The following is a 19,021-nucleotide window of genomic DNA, read 5'->3' on the forward strand; positions in this document are numbered from 1 at the left end:
TAGTGCATGCACTACAGCAATGGAGTGAAAACCTGCCCTTTGTCTTTTACCATTCACAAATTCAGGGTGATTTTAGAAACCCCTGCCTCCAAAGGAGAAACCATTACAGGTCTCTTTAAGTGATTGGATCTAGCTGATTAATTTGCAGAAGAACCTCCTGATGGCCAGTACATTTGCCGCTCAAAATGAAGATCACTTGGAAGTATGGGGGAAAGATCTCTAGCAATAAAGGGCTATTGCTCCCTCAGATATGCATGGTCTGCTCCTCAAAAAGTAAATTCAGAGCCATACATGTGATTCCAAAGCCAGAATATGACTCTTAATTTTCATTGCTGGTAGATCCTTTTTCCATTCCTCAGACATCTATGTTTGGGAAGTTCTTGCCTCCTCTGAAATACCATCTATTAAGTATTTGCTAGGCAAACACAAATGTATTGCAGCTGGAAGTACATTTTGTAGCATTCCTGGTTCTCGCTACAGCAGGGATATCCCTGAAGCAGGTGTCTAGAAAGCTTGACTAAAATGCCTTAACTTTGCTTTTGGCTGTTCTCTGTTGGTAGGTTAAGTATTTGCATACAATGCCCTTAGAAAGCATGAACGCTTTCTGCACTTTTTCTTTGTTAAAATTCAACTACCATAAAAACAATTAATGAAAAATGTTCAGCGTGGGCCATACGGCTTTATCTGAGCAATTAATTGGCATTAACCTTAATGGGATTTGCACAGATAAATCCCTGTGAACTGGTTTGAAAACTCACCCATTAAAACAGAAAAACTGAATTTCTTGCTCATTGGTTCGCTTGGTGCTTTGTGGTACCTGTTTTGGTGGCTTGTGCCGGTTATACTCCTCTCCCCAAAGTTTTGCTTCCATTTGAAGTCGGACATCCTCAAAGTATACATCCCTGTCTACAGTCTCGATGTATCGCTTGGCAACATAGTTAAATGCACCTTTCCAGTTCTGAGTTTGTAGAAAATTGGACAGCTTTTTCCTGCAAGGCAAACCAATTGCAGATAAAAGGGAAACTGAGAACTTTGATTCAATATTTCCCATTCCCTCGCCTCCCAAAACACCAAAATTCAATGTGCCAAATTCTTCCCTCAACAGCAACCTACATCGGGATCTGACAGATGAGTTTGAACAGATATTCGAGCTGAAAAAGACGTTTGAGCACATATCAAGGAGGAGGGAGAAAGCAGCACCTTGCATAAACGCTTTGCAACATGCTAAAAGACAGCCTGCACACAGCAGAACAAACACATGGCTCAGCTGCTGTTATGTAGTACTGCTCCCTACCCTCTCACTTCCCTTCTGATCTCAAACCAATGCATGAGTCAATGGTGTTTGTCTCAAGCACTTGTTCTAAGCCAATCACTTTGTCTTGCAGAAAATTAAAGGTGATTTTAAAACTTTAACAGAGAGGAAACAGCCCTTTTCTCCTCTGATAAGGGCAGACTTCTGCTTATATAACACAAGAATAGCTACTTAGTCACCTTATGGCGAGCAACAGGTGTTGCAGATTGGAATCCTTTTGCTGCACCTCTAAAGCTCTGTCAACATATGAGTCCTTAAGATGTAAACACTTAAGAGTGAAGAAAGAAAGACTGACTGCAGAGGGATTGCTGGATGCCAACTAATGCAAGTGCATGGGAGGCTGCAGGGGATGCCAAAAGACAGGTCAACTAGAAAACAATAGGTTTCTAGACCTCACAGGCAATACTTTTGAGTTTGGGGACCTCTATTCCACTCACTCGCTCCTTTCCCCAGCAGGCCAATAGTAGGGTGTGTTATGCCTATTCATATGGGGCTTAGGGAGAAAGAAAGAAGGTGCACATGGTCTTTCTGCTGGGTGATTTAATTTAACAGAGGTGATGACAAAAGATCTGAAGACAGACCAGAAGCAGAAGCTCCTGGCAAAATTGGGGGTGAGCAGCAGCAGTCTGGAGGATGAGGTAGGGAAGGTAAAGTAGTGTCTGAAGTCATGTCCAGCTAGCTCCTGGTGGTTCTCAAACTATGACCAGTGGTCAGCGATGGTACACAGAACCTTTTTGGTGATCTGCAGAATGACACTTTTGAGAGCCAAGCAGTGCCAGTTAAACTCCTCTCCTTCCCAACACGTTGGGAGTGGAGGGGAGCCCATGAGAAAACTGCACTACTTGGCAAGTAGTGCAGAGCGAAAATATTGGAGAGCTACTGCTGCCCAGGAAGGGAGCCCACCACACACCTGCTGGGGCAGACAGACAGTGGCTGTGACACAGGCCCTCAAAGGAAGGGGTAAACAGGCAAAAATGAAAGATTCTAAGAGTTCGAACAAGGATTTCAGAGCAGCTTGGCTCTCCAGGGAATCAATCTCTTCCTCCAAAGAGAAGCCAGCTCACATGCTCTCCTGCAGCCAGCATTCTCCACTGTTTGCTAAGCACCTTGCTGCCATTCTACTGAGTGAAAATTTGTGGGGGAAAGAGATCTCCATGCAAGTGCACAGCAATCAGAGCCCCCTGAGTCATAAGGACATAAAAGAAGAGGCTCATGGATGAGAAATATCAACGAACCACTGTAAATGAACTCTCTACAATCCAGGAGAAAGGAAGCTAAAGAAACACACATGTGAAACTTGTTTAAGAACAAAAGTTTGAGGTAGTGACATAATGGTGAGATGCAATTTACATTTACAGTATCTTAGGCCAGGGACACAAAGAGGAATTTGGTCATTTACAAACAAGAGCTGAAAGCAAACAGGACAAACTAAGACTTGTGGCTTCCAAAGCTTCCACTGCATCTGGTTTTGCATGAACAGAAACTGTTCGCATTGCTTCTAAATCCACTCAGGCCCAAGTAGTGGGTTTAACAGTTACTTTGTCCTGTTTACCTGGATATTCAGTACATTGAGCTGCTACCACTTGGAAGCTTCTCTCTCTCTCTCTCTCTCCCCGTAAATGAAACCAGATGTTAAATCCCAATCATCTGGATCCAGCAATCAGAGAGAAGGGGGAGCTGCTTGAAGCATGCACGTGTACTTTCTAGGAGACATTAGCATCCGGAGACTGGAAAGGGAGGGGATTCTTTTCTAGTGCAAACTAATCTACTGCAAGGTGCTGGTACATATAGCTGTATCCTCAAACATTCTCTGAGCAAAGAGAAACCCTCCCCATCCAGCAATTTCACTTACTGGGAAGAATGATTCTTCTTCTTCTTCCAGTTCCACCTTGCTTAGAACACAGTCATGGTGATTATTCTATAGCATCTGATTCACGTTTAACTCTCAGCACGATAGGCTTCTGGTTAGAACTGGGCATTTCTGGTATCTCTTTCCCCTGATTCCAGCTATTCCTCCCCCTTATATCTGCATAACCATGGGCCTGCATTTGCCCTCCAAGAGTTGCAGACCCCTGCAGTCCCATCCCATTCAGGACCATTCCAGCAAACTGGTAACCCACTGTTCTAGGAACATCTGTGTGAGCGGCTGAGCTACAGCAGATGGTGGAAGAGGCAAGTTCCAGCCCTAACTTTTATGGATCTAAGTATTAAGCAACTAATTATGTCTGTTTGGGACTATTCAAAGCTACTGTTCCAAGAGTGCTCCAGGAGAGATCATGCCTCATCTCCCAGCATTCACCAAGCATGCTCACTGCATCCCCCGAGCACACTCACTCTACTATCCCTTAGGAGAACGCAGCACGCTGTCCCTTCTGTGGTGTTCTCTATGCTGTGTCTAGTACCCCGGCAGGATACAGGGAGAAGGAAACAACTGCAATTGTGCCTGGCCTCTGTCAGAGAGCATAGCTAGGAGGCTCCTTGTCCTCCTTTCCTTGCACACCCATGCAAAGGCCAGGCACAACTTGGCCCTCCCACTGGGACTGTAACCTGGTTCTCCACCCAGCCATGCTCTCACCCAGCATTCCTTCCCCCATGTCAGAGAGAACAATTACATTAAAACTGCTGCACTCACAACTACAGGAAATGCTACAAGGAGGCCAAAAAGAAAAAGCCAGTGGACGCTTACGTTCTGAAGCACTCCCGCATTGCTCCACGGCCAAAGGGCTGAAAAAAATAAAAAGACAGTCACTGCCATAAAGTTAATCTTTAACAGTATTTGATATTTCCACAGCCCCTTTCCTCCTGCAAGATACCCAAGCACCTCACAAATTACCCACATACAACACAGCTTGAAATGTATCCTTCTCTGAAATGGAAGGTGGTAACCAATTGGCCCAAAGTAGAGGGGAAGGGGAATTTGGGGAAAGGCACCTGGGGCAAATCTCCCTCTTCTAAGGAAAAGTGCCATGGATCTTTAATATCTCTGCAGGACAGACAGGTTTTTGCTCTTTAAGGTCTGATTCAAAATATCCGTCCAGGCTTGAGTTAGCTTTTTTGTGACTGCCCAAAACAGCTGACTTCAAAATTCCCAAATTTAGCCCTGGGTGTCCAATGTGACCTGCAGACTGACACCACTCTAAATACGTTCTGCAGTAACATGGACCAAGCAGCTCCCAAAACGTCTCAAGTGACTCCTTGTTTTAAGCAGTAGGTGATGGTGGTCCTGCCCTCATCAGCAGAAAACCCAGGCAGTTTTTTCCCTAAGAACAGAAATTATTTGGAAGCCTCAAAAAGACAAAGCTGGCCAGACTGCCAGGCAGTGGGCTATGGGTTAGAGTCCTGGGCTCTGCCCAAAACACCCACGCCAGCAGGAGTGGGGAGTGCTGAGGAGGCAGCATGCTGAACTCCTGGATGGGAGTGTATGCCTCACGTCACTTGTCTTTGGTTGGCAATTGCATGGCTGCTGCTGGGCTGGGGAAGAGCTGCCCCTACATGCTGCTCTACTCCAGTGAAGGGAAGAGAACTGTGCACAGACCCTTAAAGGAAAAGCAGAGGAATAAAATGAAGAGAATGATCCTGAGGCTTGGAAGCCCCTGTTAAAAAACCTCTGTTAGGCACCTTCCCCTAGCTTAGTCTATATTAAGAAGGAACTAATAAATACCCCCACTACTACTAATATTAATAGAAAAGACAGAGACAAATGTGCTCTTACTTGTGAAGCCATTTTGATGAGAACTTCATCTTCGACCCACTCCCCAGTAACTGCGTTGTACCTGCACAATTAGAATTCACACCTCTTAGTAAAATGCACAAGGAACCAAAGACTTTCCCCCGTGTCACAGCTGATCCTAGCTGACTGGGGAGTTGATGTAAAGTTCTTCTCTCTGCTCTATCTTACAGAACTCTCTGAGCCTCTCCACTCCCCAAATCTATGTGGTTGCCAATATACGACTTAGGAAAGAACACTAGCAAATGGCCTCCTCAGAGGGCCACACTGAGGCCACCCTGTGGCTCGGCCAACAAAAAGCCCTCTAATCCAGAGCCCATGTAAACTCTGCAGCAGAAACTAAGACCCTGTCCACACTACAAAATGGGCCTGATCTGCTGTTATGTTAAAGCTCCTCCAGGCTGCTCTTGCAGGGTATAGAGGGTGGAAATGGTCCTCCGAGAATATCTGCTTCACAGGGGGCCTCCCTGGCTGGTGCAGAGCTGGCCTAAGATCTCTACACCAGCTCTGCTCTCAGGCCCTGGCATAGGGGTGGATTGGTGGCACAACAGGGGTATGACCTGAGTGCACTGGATTATGGCTATTCTCTGCCTCCCAAGGTCCACAGAGGACCTTGAGAAGCAAAGCATAAATTAGAGTAGCCCTTAGGCTACTAAATCTTACACCAGGAGCTGGGCATGCCTCTGCACAACCCTAAAATATAGGGAGAACAAAGCTGGCTTTGCCCCTCCTCTCCCAAGCACAGGAATGGACTAACTAAGAATCAAGACCGTTGTATCCGCAACACATGATTGTTTCTAGCTTGCCTTTCCTGACCAGCCTGGATAGATTCCCTCCTCCACCTTCAAAAACCATGCCAGCCCAGCCATTCTATCTACAAGTTACTTCCTTTGATAGCCTATACAGCACAGCTTTCAGGGGAAGCAAAACCAGACCCTGCTCTTTTTATTGGGCTATTTCAGCACTTTCATTATTAAAAATGCACAAGAAGTAAATAAATGTCAGTGTCTCAAATTTCAAAACATACAAAGCGCTTCATGGCTGTGCAGTGTAAATGCTTTGGCAAAGCATGTGCCCAAAGTACCATATGCAGGTCAGGGACCAGGACTGGTTTCAGCACATACACTATGCTGTGCTATTCTGTTCCTTTTAAGGGTTTATGTTCCAGCCTCATGGAGCACTGCTACACGTCCACATAAAGAAACTGCTATTTCAGGAAAGGCACAAAGTGTTACAAACAGGCAGAACTGTTTATAGCTTCAAATGCCATAATGATTTTGTTTCTTTCCTTATTGGATTAATTCTAAGGAATATTTATAAATCAATCAGCAACACCCTTCTCATTTACTTCCAGTTTGCTTCTTGCAATGCTGGGACTTTTAGACAGGGCTAAAGTGGGAGAGATTCTAAAATGTTACACTATTTTTTGAGGGAGTACAGTCTTTATAAATGCTAGTTAGTTTCATTTTAGACACATTCTTGCCATGGACTTATTTACCTAGATAATTAGGCAGACTGTATAAAAAAAATGAACATAATCCTTTGAAATATACACATGTAACCCAATGGAATCTACTTAACATCACTATTAGAAGTAGAAACATCTACAGACCTATAACGTGTGGCATATTCTGTTTCAATGTCCTCAAGATGAAATTCTGCCCAGGGATCAGGCATGTGTTTAGCTTTCTCAATGGCATGTTTCCAGGCTTCCTACAGAAGTTAAAAACTAGCAGGTTATTTATATCGAACAACCCCCCAATGATTACAAGCTTTATAATCACATTATCTACTGTACCTTTGGACCTCAGTGTTGTAAAGAAAAATACGCAGGCAGACTCCTGTGCTCATGTAGAGTCAATGAGCTGGGGGGGGGGGGTGCACGGACCAGCTTGCATATATCGCTTTAAAGGATGAGAGCCATATTTTCTAATTTCATTCCCCTCCCCTTTCTCTAATTCAGTGGTCCCCAAACTTTTTCTGCCATGCTCCCCCTTACCCATAATGGAACCTGTCCGTGCCCTCCCCCCCGGGAACTGCAGCCACGGCTGGGAGTGGGGCCATAGTAGGGGCCCAAGCTGCGGCTGGGCCAGAGTGGAGCTGGGGGATGCTTCCTCCCCACCCGCCATGGGGGCTGGCCGTGGCCTCGCCACGCCTCCCGAATGTTTTTCTAGGAGGGCACGCCCCACTACTTGGAGACCACTGCTCAAATTGATATTGGTTGGGTGCAAAACACCATTCAACATTTTACAGTTTCAAGTGCAATGATAAAAAGCACAGAAATGTAAAGCACCAGATTCTGATTTGATTTATACCACAGTAAATCCAAGTGAGAATTTGGTCTAATACACACAGGTATGAACTGAGCATAACTTGCATAAAATGCAGTAATTTTATAATTTTCAGTGTTTAGAACAGCTATCTACAATCACATTTAGTAACCAATGTTAATGTTAGAGACATTTACTTAAAGAGAATTACATTTTAATTGGAAGTAACATGTCCTATCAGTGCAAGTAAAGAACAAGCCTGCTTTGCACAATAATATCAAGGGGAAAAAAGCTTTGCAAAAACCAAGGCCTCAAAACTGAGCTCACCACAAGATGCAAAAGCAGAAGAAAGTAGTTATGTAAGGAAAATGGATGATTATTATAGTTCCAGACAAGTAGCTATTTCAGTCTCCATCAAGTCACAGTAACTCTGAAAATGCATATGTTGAAAATTCAATAGCTGTTTCCACAAGCCACTCTAAATGCTTTTCTCTTAACACTTATCCTGTCCCCCTATTTTCACATTACACTATGCCCAGAGCCCCGGAGGTCCAATCCTCCACAGTGTTAAATGCATTCTGCAAGATGCCAAGTACCTTCAATCACTACTCATGTGAATGAGTAGAGAGTACTCAGCACCTTGTCGGAGTCACTCAGCACCCTTGACAGCCTGGGTACTTTGTGCCAGCTCCTATCTGAATCTGTAGCAGAAAATACTGATTTCTGGAGCACTGTTTATCACTTCTGTGACTGAATTTGCAATATTTAAAAATAGTTTTAATTTTTTTTAAGAAATTAAATATCAACAAAAGCTAAACAATTACAATACAAATATCTATCAGCACTGAAATTCCTTTGCAAACCTTTATATTGTATAATAGTAGGGACCTTTATAACATAATTTACATTTTCAACAAGCAGGTCCATTCTATTCCATTGGCAAAGCAGCATATTCTAAAAGCAAATAAAAAGCCCCACCTTCTCCACCCATAAAACCCAGCCCTACATAAAACACATTAAATGAAATCAGTTAGAAAATAGTCCCTGTTTGTCACATGACAATATGGGCTGCTTGATGTCACATGATCTGATGAGCTACATGGGAGGCTCCATTTGTAAGCTATGTATAGGAACAAGTTGAATAAAAACAGGGACACACCCTTATGCTCCACTGAAATATACCGGATAATTTCCAAGGAATCATGTGGTCATGGGGTGTACGAAGGAAACTGGCCTTTTTGTGGTGTTTGGAGAGTGGCTTTATACTCTTGTCTATGGATTTCACCCTGGAAGGTGCTGAGAGCCCCTGAAAGGTACTGAATGAAATTAATGGGAGTTGAAGATGCTCAGCACCTCATAGGTTTGAGCCCTACACTTGTATTCTGGTTTTCAAAACAGAGAATCAGCATTAAGAACACCAATTATGCAAGCATCACATTTCTTCTGTTTTAGATTACACAAGGGTGACAAGTTAGAAAATATAAATGAAATAAAAATACTCTAACATCCCCTTTGTTCTTGTTAACAATAGGAAATAATGTGAAAAAAACAACTATGTACACATTTTTAAAAGTAAATGCCTATTTATGATGGTGAACAAAAGATAAATTACAAATAACAGAAAATTCTTCAAGGTGATGTTCTGCTTCAGTGATTTCTATGGGTGGAGCTGCATCAGTTCTTCTAAAGTATAAAATAATGAATCAAAATACCATTTTTAAAAAAATGTCTTAAAGCATCCACTATGAAAGGTTCCATTTTAACCTACTCGACTATGGTCATCCACAGAGCCATGCTTAGATTGTTGCTGTGTGTCATTCTAAAGAATACATGAGAAATATTAAAATAGGAAAATGTACATAAGACAAATGATCAGGTAAGTGCTTCCTTTTCTGCTAAATGAAAAATGTCCCTTTCCCACTTAGGATAGATCTACACTGCAATTAGACACCCACAGCTGGCTTGTGCCAGCTGACGCAGGGCTCAGGCTAATGGGCTGTTTAATTGTGATGTAAACATTCTGGCTCAGGCTGGAGCCTGATCTCTGTGACCCTCCCACCTTGCAGGGTCCTAGAGCCCAGGCTCCAACCTGAGCTGAAACGTCTACACCACAATTAAACAGCTCCTTAGCCCAAGCTCCAGAGTCCGAATCAGCTGGCATGAGCCAGTCACGGGTTTTCAACTGCAATGTAGACATACCCATAAGCTGTTTTTCAAAATGTGCATTCCAGAGTAAAATAAAACCTTAGGGTATGTCTACACTACGGGATTAATCCGAATTTAGATAATTCGAATTTGGGAAACAGGTTCTATAAATTCGATTGTGCGCGGCCACACTAAGCACATTAATTCGGTTTTTAACCACATTAATTCGGTGGTGTGCGGCCACACTACCCCATTAATTTAACCACATTAATTCGGTGGTGTGCGGCCACACTAACCCTAATTCGAATTAACAAAATCGATTTTGGCTCTACTCCGCTCGTCGAGGTGGAGTACAGAAATCGATTTTAAGTGCCCTTTAATTCGAATTAACTGGCTCTGTAGTGTGGACGGGTGAAGGGTTAATTCGGATTAACGCAGCTAAATCCGAATTAAAGTAGTAGTGTAGACCAGGCCTTAGAGTATCTGTGCACAAATCTGTTCAAGTCAATGGAACTGCATATGTAAGTACAGGTTAAAGCACTGGAGACATTATTTGGTAGAAAGATTGAGGGGTCTGATCCTGAGAAGAACTGCATTAATTTGAAGTCAATGAGAATCTGCCATTGACTTTGGTGGGAACAGACTCAGGCACAATGGGAGTTGATGTTGCTTTGCAGGACCAAACTCAAAATCATAACAGAATTTGGCTCGATATATTGTATATACATGGAGACAACAGCTGCATTAAAATTCCCTCACCCTCCTCAATCACTAAATGGCACATGATTCTATTGCCATTTTTGTAGTAACTGATATCTATCTAGAATTAAAATAGAGAATAGCTTGCAAAAATTTCTACAGTATTAGAATGTCAAATACATTACAGTTAATCAACTGTGGTGGGAAAGTCAACCTGTCTACCACGTTCAGAGGCATAGCATATTTGTACATACAGACCCTGTTAGCTAATTAGAGCCCTGCACAGATACAAAATTTGTATCTGGATCAGATCCACAAACATCGTTTGCAGATATCTGTCGATATCCAGAGATTTGCAGGGCTCTACTAGTTACACAAGGCCAGAGCATACTTTTTTTGTTCGTTGCTGATTGCAAATTTAAAAAGTCACAAAACAATGTCCATTGAAAAACAATTTGCACCAAGAATTCTACAATGCCTACTCAGTTTGACTTTCAATACTTGATCCATGCAGCCCACTAATATTGCTATTTTCTGTTACTAAACCAATTGTATTATAGGCTAGATTTAAAGATTCAGAACCTGATCCTGGAAGATGGTAGGTAACTCTTGAGAGGTGCTAAGTGACCTCACCTTGTAAGAACTTCAATGGAGGCATTCAGCTCCTTGCAAGATTAAATCCTCAGAATGGAATTTTACATATAATCTTTTGCCTGAAACACCTCGCACTATTAGCAAATCTTGAATCTGCTGGGATGTTGAATCTGCTAGTGGTTTCTGCTTATTCCTGGAGACAGATGATTTGTTAGCCCATGTAACTATACAGGATTTGGGAGTGGCTCAATTGAAAGAGCATGAGGGTGTACGGTGAGCAGTTTTGGGGTAGGAATCTAGGGGGAACCAAGCCCGGGGAGCTGAATTTGATATTATCATCATTATTGTTAATTACTTTGCTAATAAAGCTAAGCACCCAGAAAGCAGGTCAGTTTTTGACTCCATACAGTGTGTGGAATTTGTTTTAGAGCAGGTTGGGAAGGACAACTCTGCATACCTAGCTAGCCTATCAACTAAATGTACGAAGCAGTTTTTTCCTTTCTTTGTACTAGCTAACCCATATATTTCACATTTTCATGCTCAGGATCACTTATAGTTTAGTAAATATCTATTTGACCACAAGTTTATTAAACTATCTTCAAATCCCAAGGACAATATTATTGCAAAATAAAATAAAAAATAAAAAAAAAACATGCTTTGTTGAACGGTCCTGTTTTCACCACCCAGTGATTTATCACATGTAAAAAATATATTAATGCAAAATTACAGCTAGCATTTTAAACGCATAAAAATCAGGAAGTTCAAAGTTATGGTTCCTATAGCAACTTCAGCTGACTTCCTTACCTGTAGAGAATATTTTGTATTACTGCATACAGTATTTAATGCTTAATACATACAGTGAAGATGGGTAAAAGTAGAAACTCAAATTCAACCCCCTTCAATTTTTGGGGATCAGGGCATTCAATCTGAATCTGAACCTGTTCTTCTGGTTTTAGTTTCAGGTCAGATCCAGTTTCTTTTTCAGATGAGGCCAAACCCTTACAAGAATTGCCATTTCACAAGATTTCAGCCTCAGGGGGTGAGAAGCATAAAATAACAGCTGATCTGGCACGATTTCTGCCATTTTGGATTGAAACCTTTCATAAACAGACTGCGAGATTTCAGCACTGTCAATTTCTAAATTATCTAAAACCCAAGCCCTAATCCCATACAAATTTTACTCTGGATGTGGACCTGAACACTGATTCCTGAGCCCATCTGTAATACAAGTAGAATCTTTTAAACTGGACACCAGCCTAATATCCGGATGAAGAGGCCATTAAAAATAGTGTGAAGAGACTTATAAAATGTGCTGAATAAAGTTTATACTCATTTCATTTCATCTTCACTTGGCAACGTCTTCATTGACAGACATGAACTAAAAGTCTCTCACCTACTAAATACCTGGTTAAACACCACTTAACCACTTGGCACTGAACAAATGGGTCCCTCACTACATGGATTTTATGCTAATTCTGTCTCATTGAAGCACTAGTCATTGCAATTTGCTACCATTGGGCTAAACTGAGTACCGAAGGCTTTGTCTAAACTACAATTTAAAGGTGTGTGGTTAGGATATGTTAGCGGACATGTGCTAACTAACAAGTGGAAGGGGGGAAGCAGTAGACGTGATCTATCTTGATTTTATTAAGGTGTTTGACAGTTACACGTGACATTTACATGAGAAAATGAGGGAAATGTGGTCTGGATTAAATTACTATAAAGTGAGCGCACAAGTGGTTGAAAGACCATATTCAAAGAGCAGTTATCAATGGTTTGCTGTCAAACTAGAAGGGCATGTCTAATAAGGTCCTGAGTCAGGTGCTATTCAATATTTTCATTAATGATTTTGGATAATGTAGAGGAGAGTATGCTTATAAAATTTCTGAATGACACTAAGCTGGGAGGGGTTGCAAGCACTTTGGAGGACAGAATCAGAATTCAAAATGATCTTGACAAATTGGAAAAATGGTCTGAAAACAACAAGATAAGATGAAAATCATTAAAGACAAGTACCACCCCTAGGAAAGAAAAATGAAATGCACAATTACAAAATGGGGAATAACTGGCTAGGTGGTTGTACGGTCATGGTGGATCACAAATTTCAACAGGAATTAATGTGATGCCGTTGCAAAAAAGGGCTAATAACATTCTGGGGTTTATTAACAGGAGTATTGTATGCAAAACATAAGAGGTGATTGTCCCTCTCTATTTGGCACTTGTGAGGCCTCAGCTGGAGTACTCTCTCCTATTCCAGGCACCACACTTTAGGAAAGTTGTCGATAAACTAGAGATAATCCAAAGGAGAGCAACAAAAATGATAAAATGTTTAGAAAACCTGAACTAGGAGGAAAGTTTAAAAAAAAAACTGGGCAAGTTCAGTCTTGAGAAAAGAAAACTGAGGGGGAGATCTGACAAATCTTTAAATATGTTAAGGGCTGTTATACAGAGGACAGTTCTCAATTGTTCTCCATGTCCACTGAAGGAAGGGAAAGAAGTAGTGGGCTTAACCTGCAGCAAGGGAAATTTAGATTAGATATAGGAAAAACTTTCTAACTATAAGTGTAATTAAGCTCTGGAATAGGCTTCCAAAGGAGGTTGTGGAATCCCCATCATTGGAGGTTTTTAAGAACAGGCCACCTGTCAGGGATGGTCTAGGTTTAGTTGGTCCTGTCTCAGCAAAGGGGGCTGGATGTAATGGACTCTCAAGATCCCTTTCAGCCCTAGATTTCTATGATTATATGTTCTAAAAATCTGCCGTAGACAAGGCAGTGTTTAACCTGTGCTCCCTCCTAGGCTTCAACTCAACCAGTTTAACACACTTTAAATTCTAAGTTGCATTGTCCACACTAGACTTTTAGGTCTTGTCTTCACTAGAAAAAAAGTATATTTTTAACATTAACACGTTAAAATACTAGTGTAGACAAGGCAGTTGTAGCTGGTTGAGGTTAACCGTGTTGGTGAGCTGAGGGATTATGTCAAATAGCTAACATGTTAAAAACACCTACACTAGGATTTTAACATGTTGTCATTGGGTGCCCGCCTCTCAAGCACCCTTTCATGGCCCAAGGTCAATCTGTAGGCAGCTTGCTTCTGTTCCCCTTTCAAGGGGTTTCTCGAATAGACTCCACATCCAGGCTTTCTGTCCAGTACCGCCTCTCCTTGGGGTCTGGTTTTATTGACAAAACAGTTCGAAATAAAAAGTCTCCTCAAGTCCATTTGTCTACCCTCTTATTGGTCACTCTCAGGCCTTTCCTGCCTGTAATCTCACTTGTCTGTAGTCTCATTCTCCAGTCCCAGGGTCCGCTCTTTTAGCATACTTGCTCCCAGTAGCCTCTGTATTCCAGTGTGGTCTCCCTGAACATTTTTCCCTCCTCCCAGCTTCCTGCTGCTCTTTATAGGGGAATCAGCTAATCCCAGCTCAGGTGTGCCTCCTTGGTAATTAGGGTAGACTGGCTCCAGGCCTCTACCACTTAGGGACAAGCCACCCTGTTACACACCTGTTAGCTATTGTGTGTTAAAAATATACCCTTTTTTCCTAGTGAATACAAGGTCTTAGAAGATGTTCGCTAACACTTCTGAACAATACACATTTAAATGCTGGTCTAGACAGTCTAAAAAATGCCCCAATTTAGCAGAGTCCTCAGTTAAATCGAGTATATTATGAGGGTCTATAACTTGAGGACAGTTGTGGTTCTCGAGGCTCTAAACCAGGGGTCGGCAACCTTTCAGCAGTGGTGTCCCGAGTCTTCATGTATACACTCTAATTTAAGGCTTCGTGTGCCGGTAATACATTTTAATGTTTTTTAGAACAGTGCTTCTCAAACTATCTGATGTGGCGGACCGGCACTTTTTTTCCCAATGTGCCAGGGACCAGTATCATATTTGCCAGGGACTGGTACCATAAGGTGGTACGCGAGCCGATTTTTTTTTAATGGCAGGCTGCTGGTCCCAGCTGCCGCTGAGCCTGCTGCCGGCCTGGGGTTCTGATCACCCAGGCCGGCAGGAGGCTGAGCGGAGCTGGTGGCTGGGACCCTGGCTGGCAGGAGCCGGTGGACGGAACCCCAGACCGTCTGGGATACCAGCGGCCAGCCCGCACTATTTAAAAAGTTATTTTTCTCTTTTTTTTTTTTTGCCAAGCATGACCCTTCTGGAACTTACATTCCTGGAAACTCACCGCGGACCGGCAGCCGATGGCTCACGGCCCGGCACCGGTCCGCGGACCACCACTTTGAGTAGCACTGTTTTAGAAGGACTCTCTCTAAGTCTATAATATATAACCAAACTACTGTTATATGTGAAGTAAACAAGGTTTTCAAAATGTTTCAGAAGCTTTATTTAAAATTAAATTAAAATGCTGATCTTACTAGTTTAGTGTGATCCTTGCCCTTGCTTTTCCTTTCTGAGTTTTCCAATGTCTGGCCCGTATTTAGATACTTTAAGCTGCACACAGGCTTCTGAGTGATCAGTTGATAACCGGCTGGCAGGAGGTCAGTGGCTGGAACCCCAGATCGGCAGCTAAGGTGAGTGGAGCTGGCGGCTGGTAGGGCCGGACGCCTGGACCCTGTCTGGCAGGGGGCCTGCGCTGGAACTCCAACCAAAAGCAAGGTGAGTGGGGCTGCAGTGGGGACCCCGGCTGGCAAGGGGCCAGCAGCCGGAACCCCAGAGCGGCAGCGGGCTGAGCGGGTCAGCCCGCCCAGCTCTGGGATTTCAGGGGTGGGCTGAGCATCTCCACCAGCCCCTCTGGGGTTTCGGCCGCCGGCTCCTGCCAGCTGGGGTCTCAGCCCGCTGCCAGCCTGGGGTTCCTTCCCCCAGGCCAGCAGCAAGTGCTGAATGGGACCCTGGCTGGCAAGGGGCCAGCACAGGGAACCCCAGAGCGGCAGTGGGCTGAGCAGCTCAGCCCGCTGCTGCTCTGGGGTTTCGGCCGCCGGCTCCTGCCAGCTGGGGTCTCAGCCCGCTGCCAGCCTGGGGTTCCTTCCCCCAGGCCAGCAGCGGGTGCTGAGAAGGACCGGCGGCGGGACTCTGGCTGGCAAGGGGCCAGCAGCGGGAACCCCAGAGTGGCGGCAGGCTGAGCGGCTCAGCCCGCCCCGCGTGCCTTCAAAAAATCGGCTCACGTGCCACCTTTGGCACGCGTGCCGTAGGTTGCCGACCCCTGCTCTAAACTGTGACACTTCCCCCCACATCCCAAGGGCAATCAGGAGGGCAGCTATGCAGACTCTACATGTGCTAGGGATCCTCCAGATTAGAGAGGTCTTCAGTAGGAGACTTACAGGTGGATTTTGTTCCCTTTGCATTGTCTGATTGGTGCAAAGGGAGCAGAATGGGGCAGAGGATCTGCCCCACAATATGCTCTGACTTTGACCTTGGGGCAATGTAATATGTTTGGCCCTCAGGCTGAAATGGTTGGATACCATTAGAGCACACTGTCTGGGGCTGGTGGTAGAATTTACTGTGAAATTTAACATCAGAGCTCTGTTATCAAAAAGTAAAGAGCTCTCCACAAGAAACACATCTCAACCCAACCTGTAAATGATGTTCATTTTTGTTGTCTCAAAAATTATGACTGGTTTTGTTCAATTAAAGATACTCAATTCAGGCACATTGCTTTGCTTGATATCATTCATGAAAGAACGTCTCATAGCCCACATTTTGACATTAATAATATTGCATTAGAGTTACAACAATCATCATCTTTTAAAACTGAAAATCCATTTATTTGGGTTTTTTAAAGCAGCTGAACTACAACAGCTGTGCAGTCTTAGACTCGAGCCTGCTAGAGTTCCACGTATGGAGTTCCCACTGAATTCAAGTGGAGTTGTGTAAGGGAATCAATGGCAGGATCAGGTTATTGGCCTAATAGATTTAACTACAAGTCTGGAAAAATAAAAGCTGTAATTTTCATGGAAATTTACAAGAAATGAAGCAGCTAGAGAGATAAATGAGATTAGAAGCCCATTTAGGCTTGAGCCCAATGCTTACCTTAAAATTGAATGAGTTTCTAGGAGAAGAGCTAGATCTGTAATGTTCATCTTTTGCTAAGTTGCTGTAATAATTGGCGACTTTGTTGTTTGCAACCTTGTTAGATACTGGGTCATCTGTTATCGGGCAGATGTAATAACTATCCTCATCCTCGCTATCAGCATCAGGATAATTTCCAGAGACTGGTTTAGTTGACCTGGCATTATCAATACCTTCCATACAAAAGATAAGGTCCTCGTCCGCCATGTTTGTGGGAGGTTGGTTTAATTCGTGCAATGATTAAAGCAGCCAGTATTACAATACACATTTGAAATGAGGGAAGAACCTGGGAGAGAAAAAGAATGAAATTAAAGAAAATCAAAGGTCCTGTTCTTAAAAAAAAAAAAAAAAAAAAAAAAGGCATGAAGCCAAAATTTATACTGGCCAGCATTAGCAAAAATTAGTCAATAATCTGTACATGGGTGTGTAAAACGGGTATCTGGGCACCTAAGTATGCCTCTCAACACCCAAATGCAGGATTTGGGCTCCCAATTTAGATACACAAGTTTAAAATTGTCACAGGATAGAGAAAAATTGGCTCAGAATAGAATAGGAAATTTAATATAAAATCTTAGGGACTGCAACATTGGATTACTCTAGTTTACCTTTAGTAGCATTCCAGGCTCCATTTATCAACTTCCCTCTTTGAACATATCTACTCTTACTTGTTTAAAAACTTTGGGCCCGATACTACAGTTTTTACTCAGGCAAAACTCACATTGACTTCCCCATAACTCTGTGTATTTTGCCCAATCCAAGGACTGCAGGATCAGGCCCTCTGTTTTCCAAAAGCAGCTTTTCCATCAGGGGATCACTTACAAATGAAAACAAAGAATAGGATTAACAGACTCCAGGGAAAGGGGCTACGAAATATTACTGGGAGTGGATGGGAAAGGTGAAACCAGAAAACATTTTCTGTGCCAGGAAGGTTTTATATTACTTGGCCCCCAGCTCACACGGGCTAGTCAGTCCAAAGTAAATCACTGTGTGTGTGCACCCAGGGTGCCACATGTGTCCTCTGAAGTGAGGACAAATGAGGCTGTCAGACAGTTGCTGCTGCTCTAGCCATTAAAGTGAATTAAAGGAGTCCAGGTGGGGGGGGAGGAGGGAATGCACAGGAAAGACACACTTCAGTGCTCTTCTCTGGCTTCAAATCTCACACTAAAAAGAACAGGAGTACTTGTGGCACCTTAGAGACTAACAAATTTATTAGAGCATAAGCTTTCGTGGGCTACAATCCACTTCTGCTTATGCTCTAATAAATTTGTTAGTCTCTAAGGTGCCACAAGTACTCCTGTTCTTTTTGCGGATACAGACTAACACGGCTGCTACTCTGAAATCTCACACTGATCCCCTTCCCAACAGGGATGCTCTTGCTGTCAGTGCCGGTAACTGAACTCTCCAGGAGCACTGGCTGGCTTGCCCAGTGCTAGGCCCTTCTCTCTGGATGATCCACCAGAGCCTGGAATTGGCAGCCTTTAGGGAAGAACATTTATTTACATTATTTTTTCTTTCCACTCTTGATTTTGTTCATTCCCATCTGGTGACAAAGAGCCTTATCCAAAACTCATTGAAGGCAACAGAAAGGTTCCTGCAGATTTCAGTGGTCTATGGAACAGGCCCAGGGTCTGGGATGACATTAGTTCACACATACTAAATGTCTCTATCTGGCAAAGACAGGCCCTGTGTTGAATCAAAACAGTCAAACTTTTTCCACTCTATCCACCCAAAAAGCTTTCCTAATCCAATGGTTTTTAAAGGCCAATCTCTATTTTCTCCCCAGAGCTCAGAGGTTTGTTGCTAAAATATACCATTTTATCTATCTCTCTTTGTTAGCCACTGTAGGTAGTTTGTGCATTTTATCACAGAGACAGAGGATGGGAAGGGACTTCCTGCGTCACTGAGTCCAGGCCCTTGCTATTGCAGGCAACCCTGTCACATAATCACCTTCATAAATGTATCAAGATCCAGATTAAAATTAAGTAAATCTCTTGCCCCCCACCCCACTCCTATTGGATGGCTGTTCCAGAGGCTCCAGACCTATCTATCTATCTACAGTTTAGACACTATACATCAATAGGCACTTCAACCATAAATAATAAATTGAGCTAGTTCTATCAACTCCCTGGTGCTCCCTGCTTCAGCAACCTACTCCATTTGTTCATTATGTGACAAAACCATGAGCATCTAGCTCATATTCCCTAATTCCTGCCCCTGGGAATTTGTATTTGTATTCTTTTGTAATAAATAGGCCTG

The 19,021-nt window shown here is 43.2% G+C and overlaps 1 protein-coding gene across 4 annotated transcripts in view; it reads right to left on the reverse strand.

Moving 5' to 3' along the window:
* The window catches only part of EEF2K (eukaryotic elongation factor 2 kinase), a 54,277-nt gene that overhangs the window by 17,476 nt on the left and 17,780 nt on the right, over window positions 1-19,021 (reverse strand). For 2 of the 4 annotated variants that reach the window (XM_026650616.2, XM_026650615.2), the window contains exons 2-7: window positions 17,484-17,579; window positions 16,727-17,051; window positions 6,652-6,752; window positions 5,025-5,085; window positions 3,999-4,036; window positions 818-989 (exon numbers count right to left, since the gene is read on the reverse strand). In XM_026650616.2, coding sequence (XP_026506401.1) covers window positions 818-989; window positions 3,999-4,036; window positions 5,025-5,085; window positions 6,652-6,752; window positions 16,727-16,972 — 618 coding nt within the window. In that variant the 5' untranslated portion in view covers window positions 16,973-17,051; window positions 17,484-17,579. The remainder of the gene's footprint in view (window positions 1-817; window positions 990-3,998; window positions 4,037-5,024; window positions 5,086-6,651; window positions 6,753-16,726; window positions 17,052-17,483; window positions 17,580-19,021) is intronic. The other 2 variants (XM_026650617.2, XM_026650614.2) reach the window with 1 other exon arrangement.

The sequence above is a fragment of the Terrapene carolina genome, unplaced genomic scaffold (genome assembly GCF_002925995.2).
Source record: "Terrapene carolina triunguis isolate 2854851 unplaced genomic scaffold, T_m_triunguis-2.0 Scaffold93, whole genome shotgun sequence".
Lineage (NCBI taxonomy): Eukaryota > Metazoa > Chordata > Testudines > Emydidae > Terrapene > Terrapene triunguis.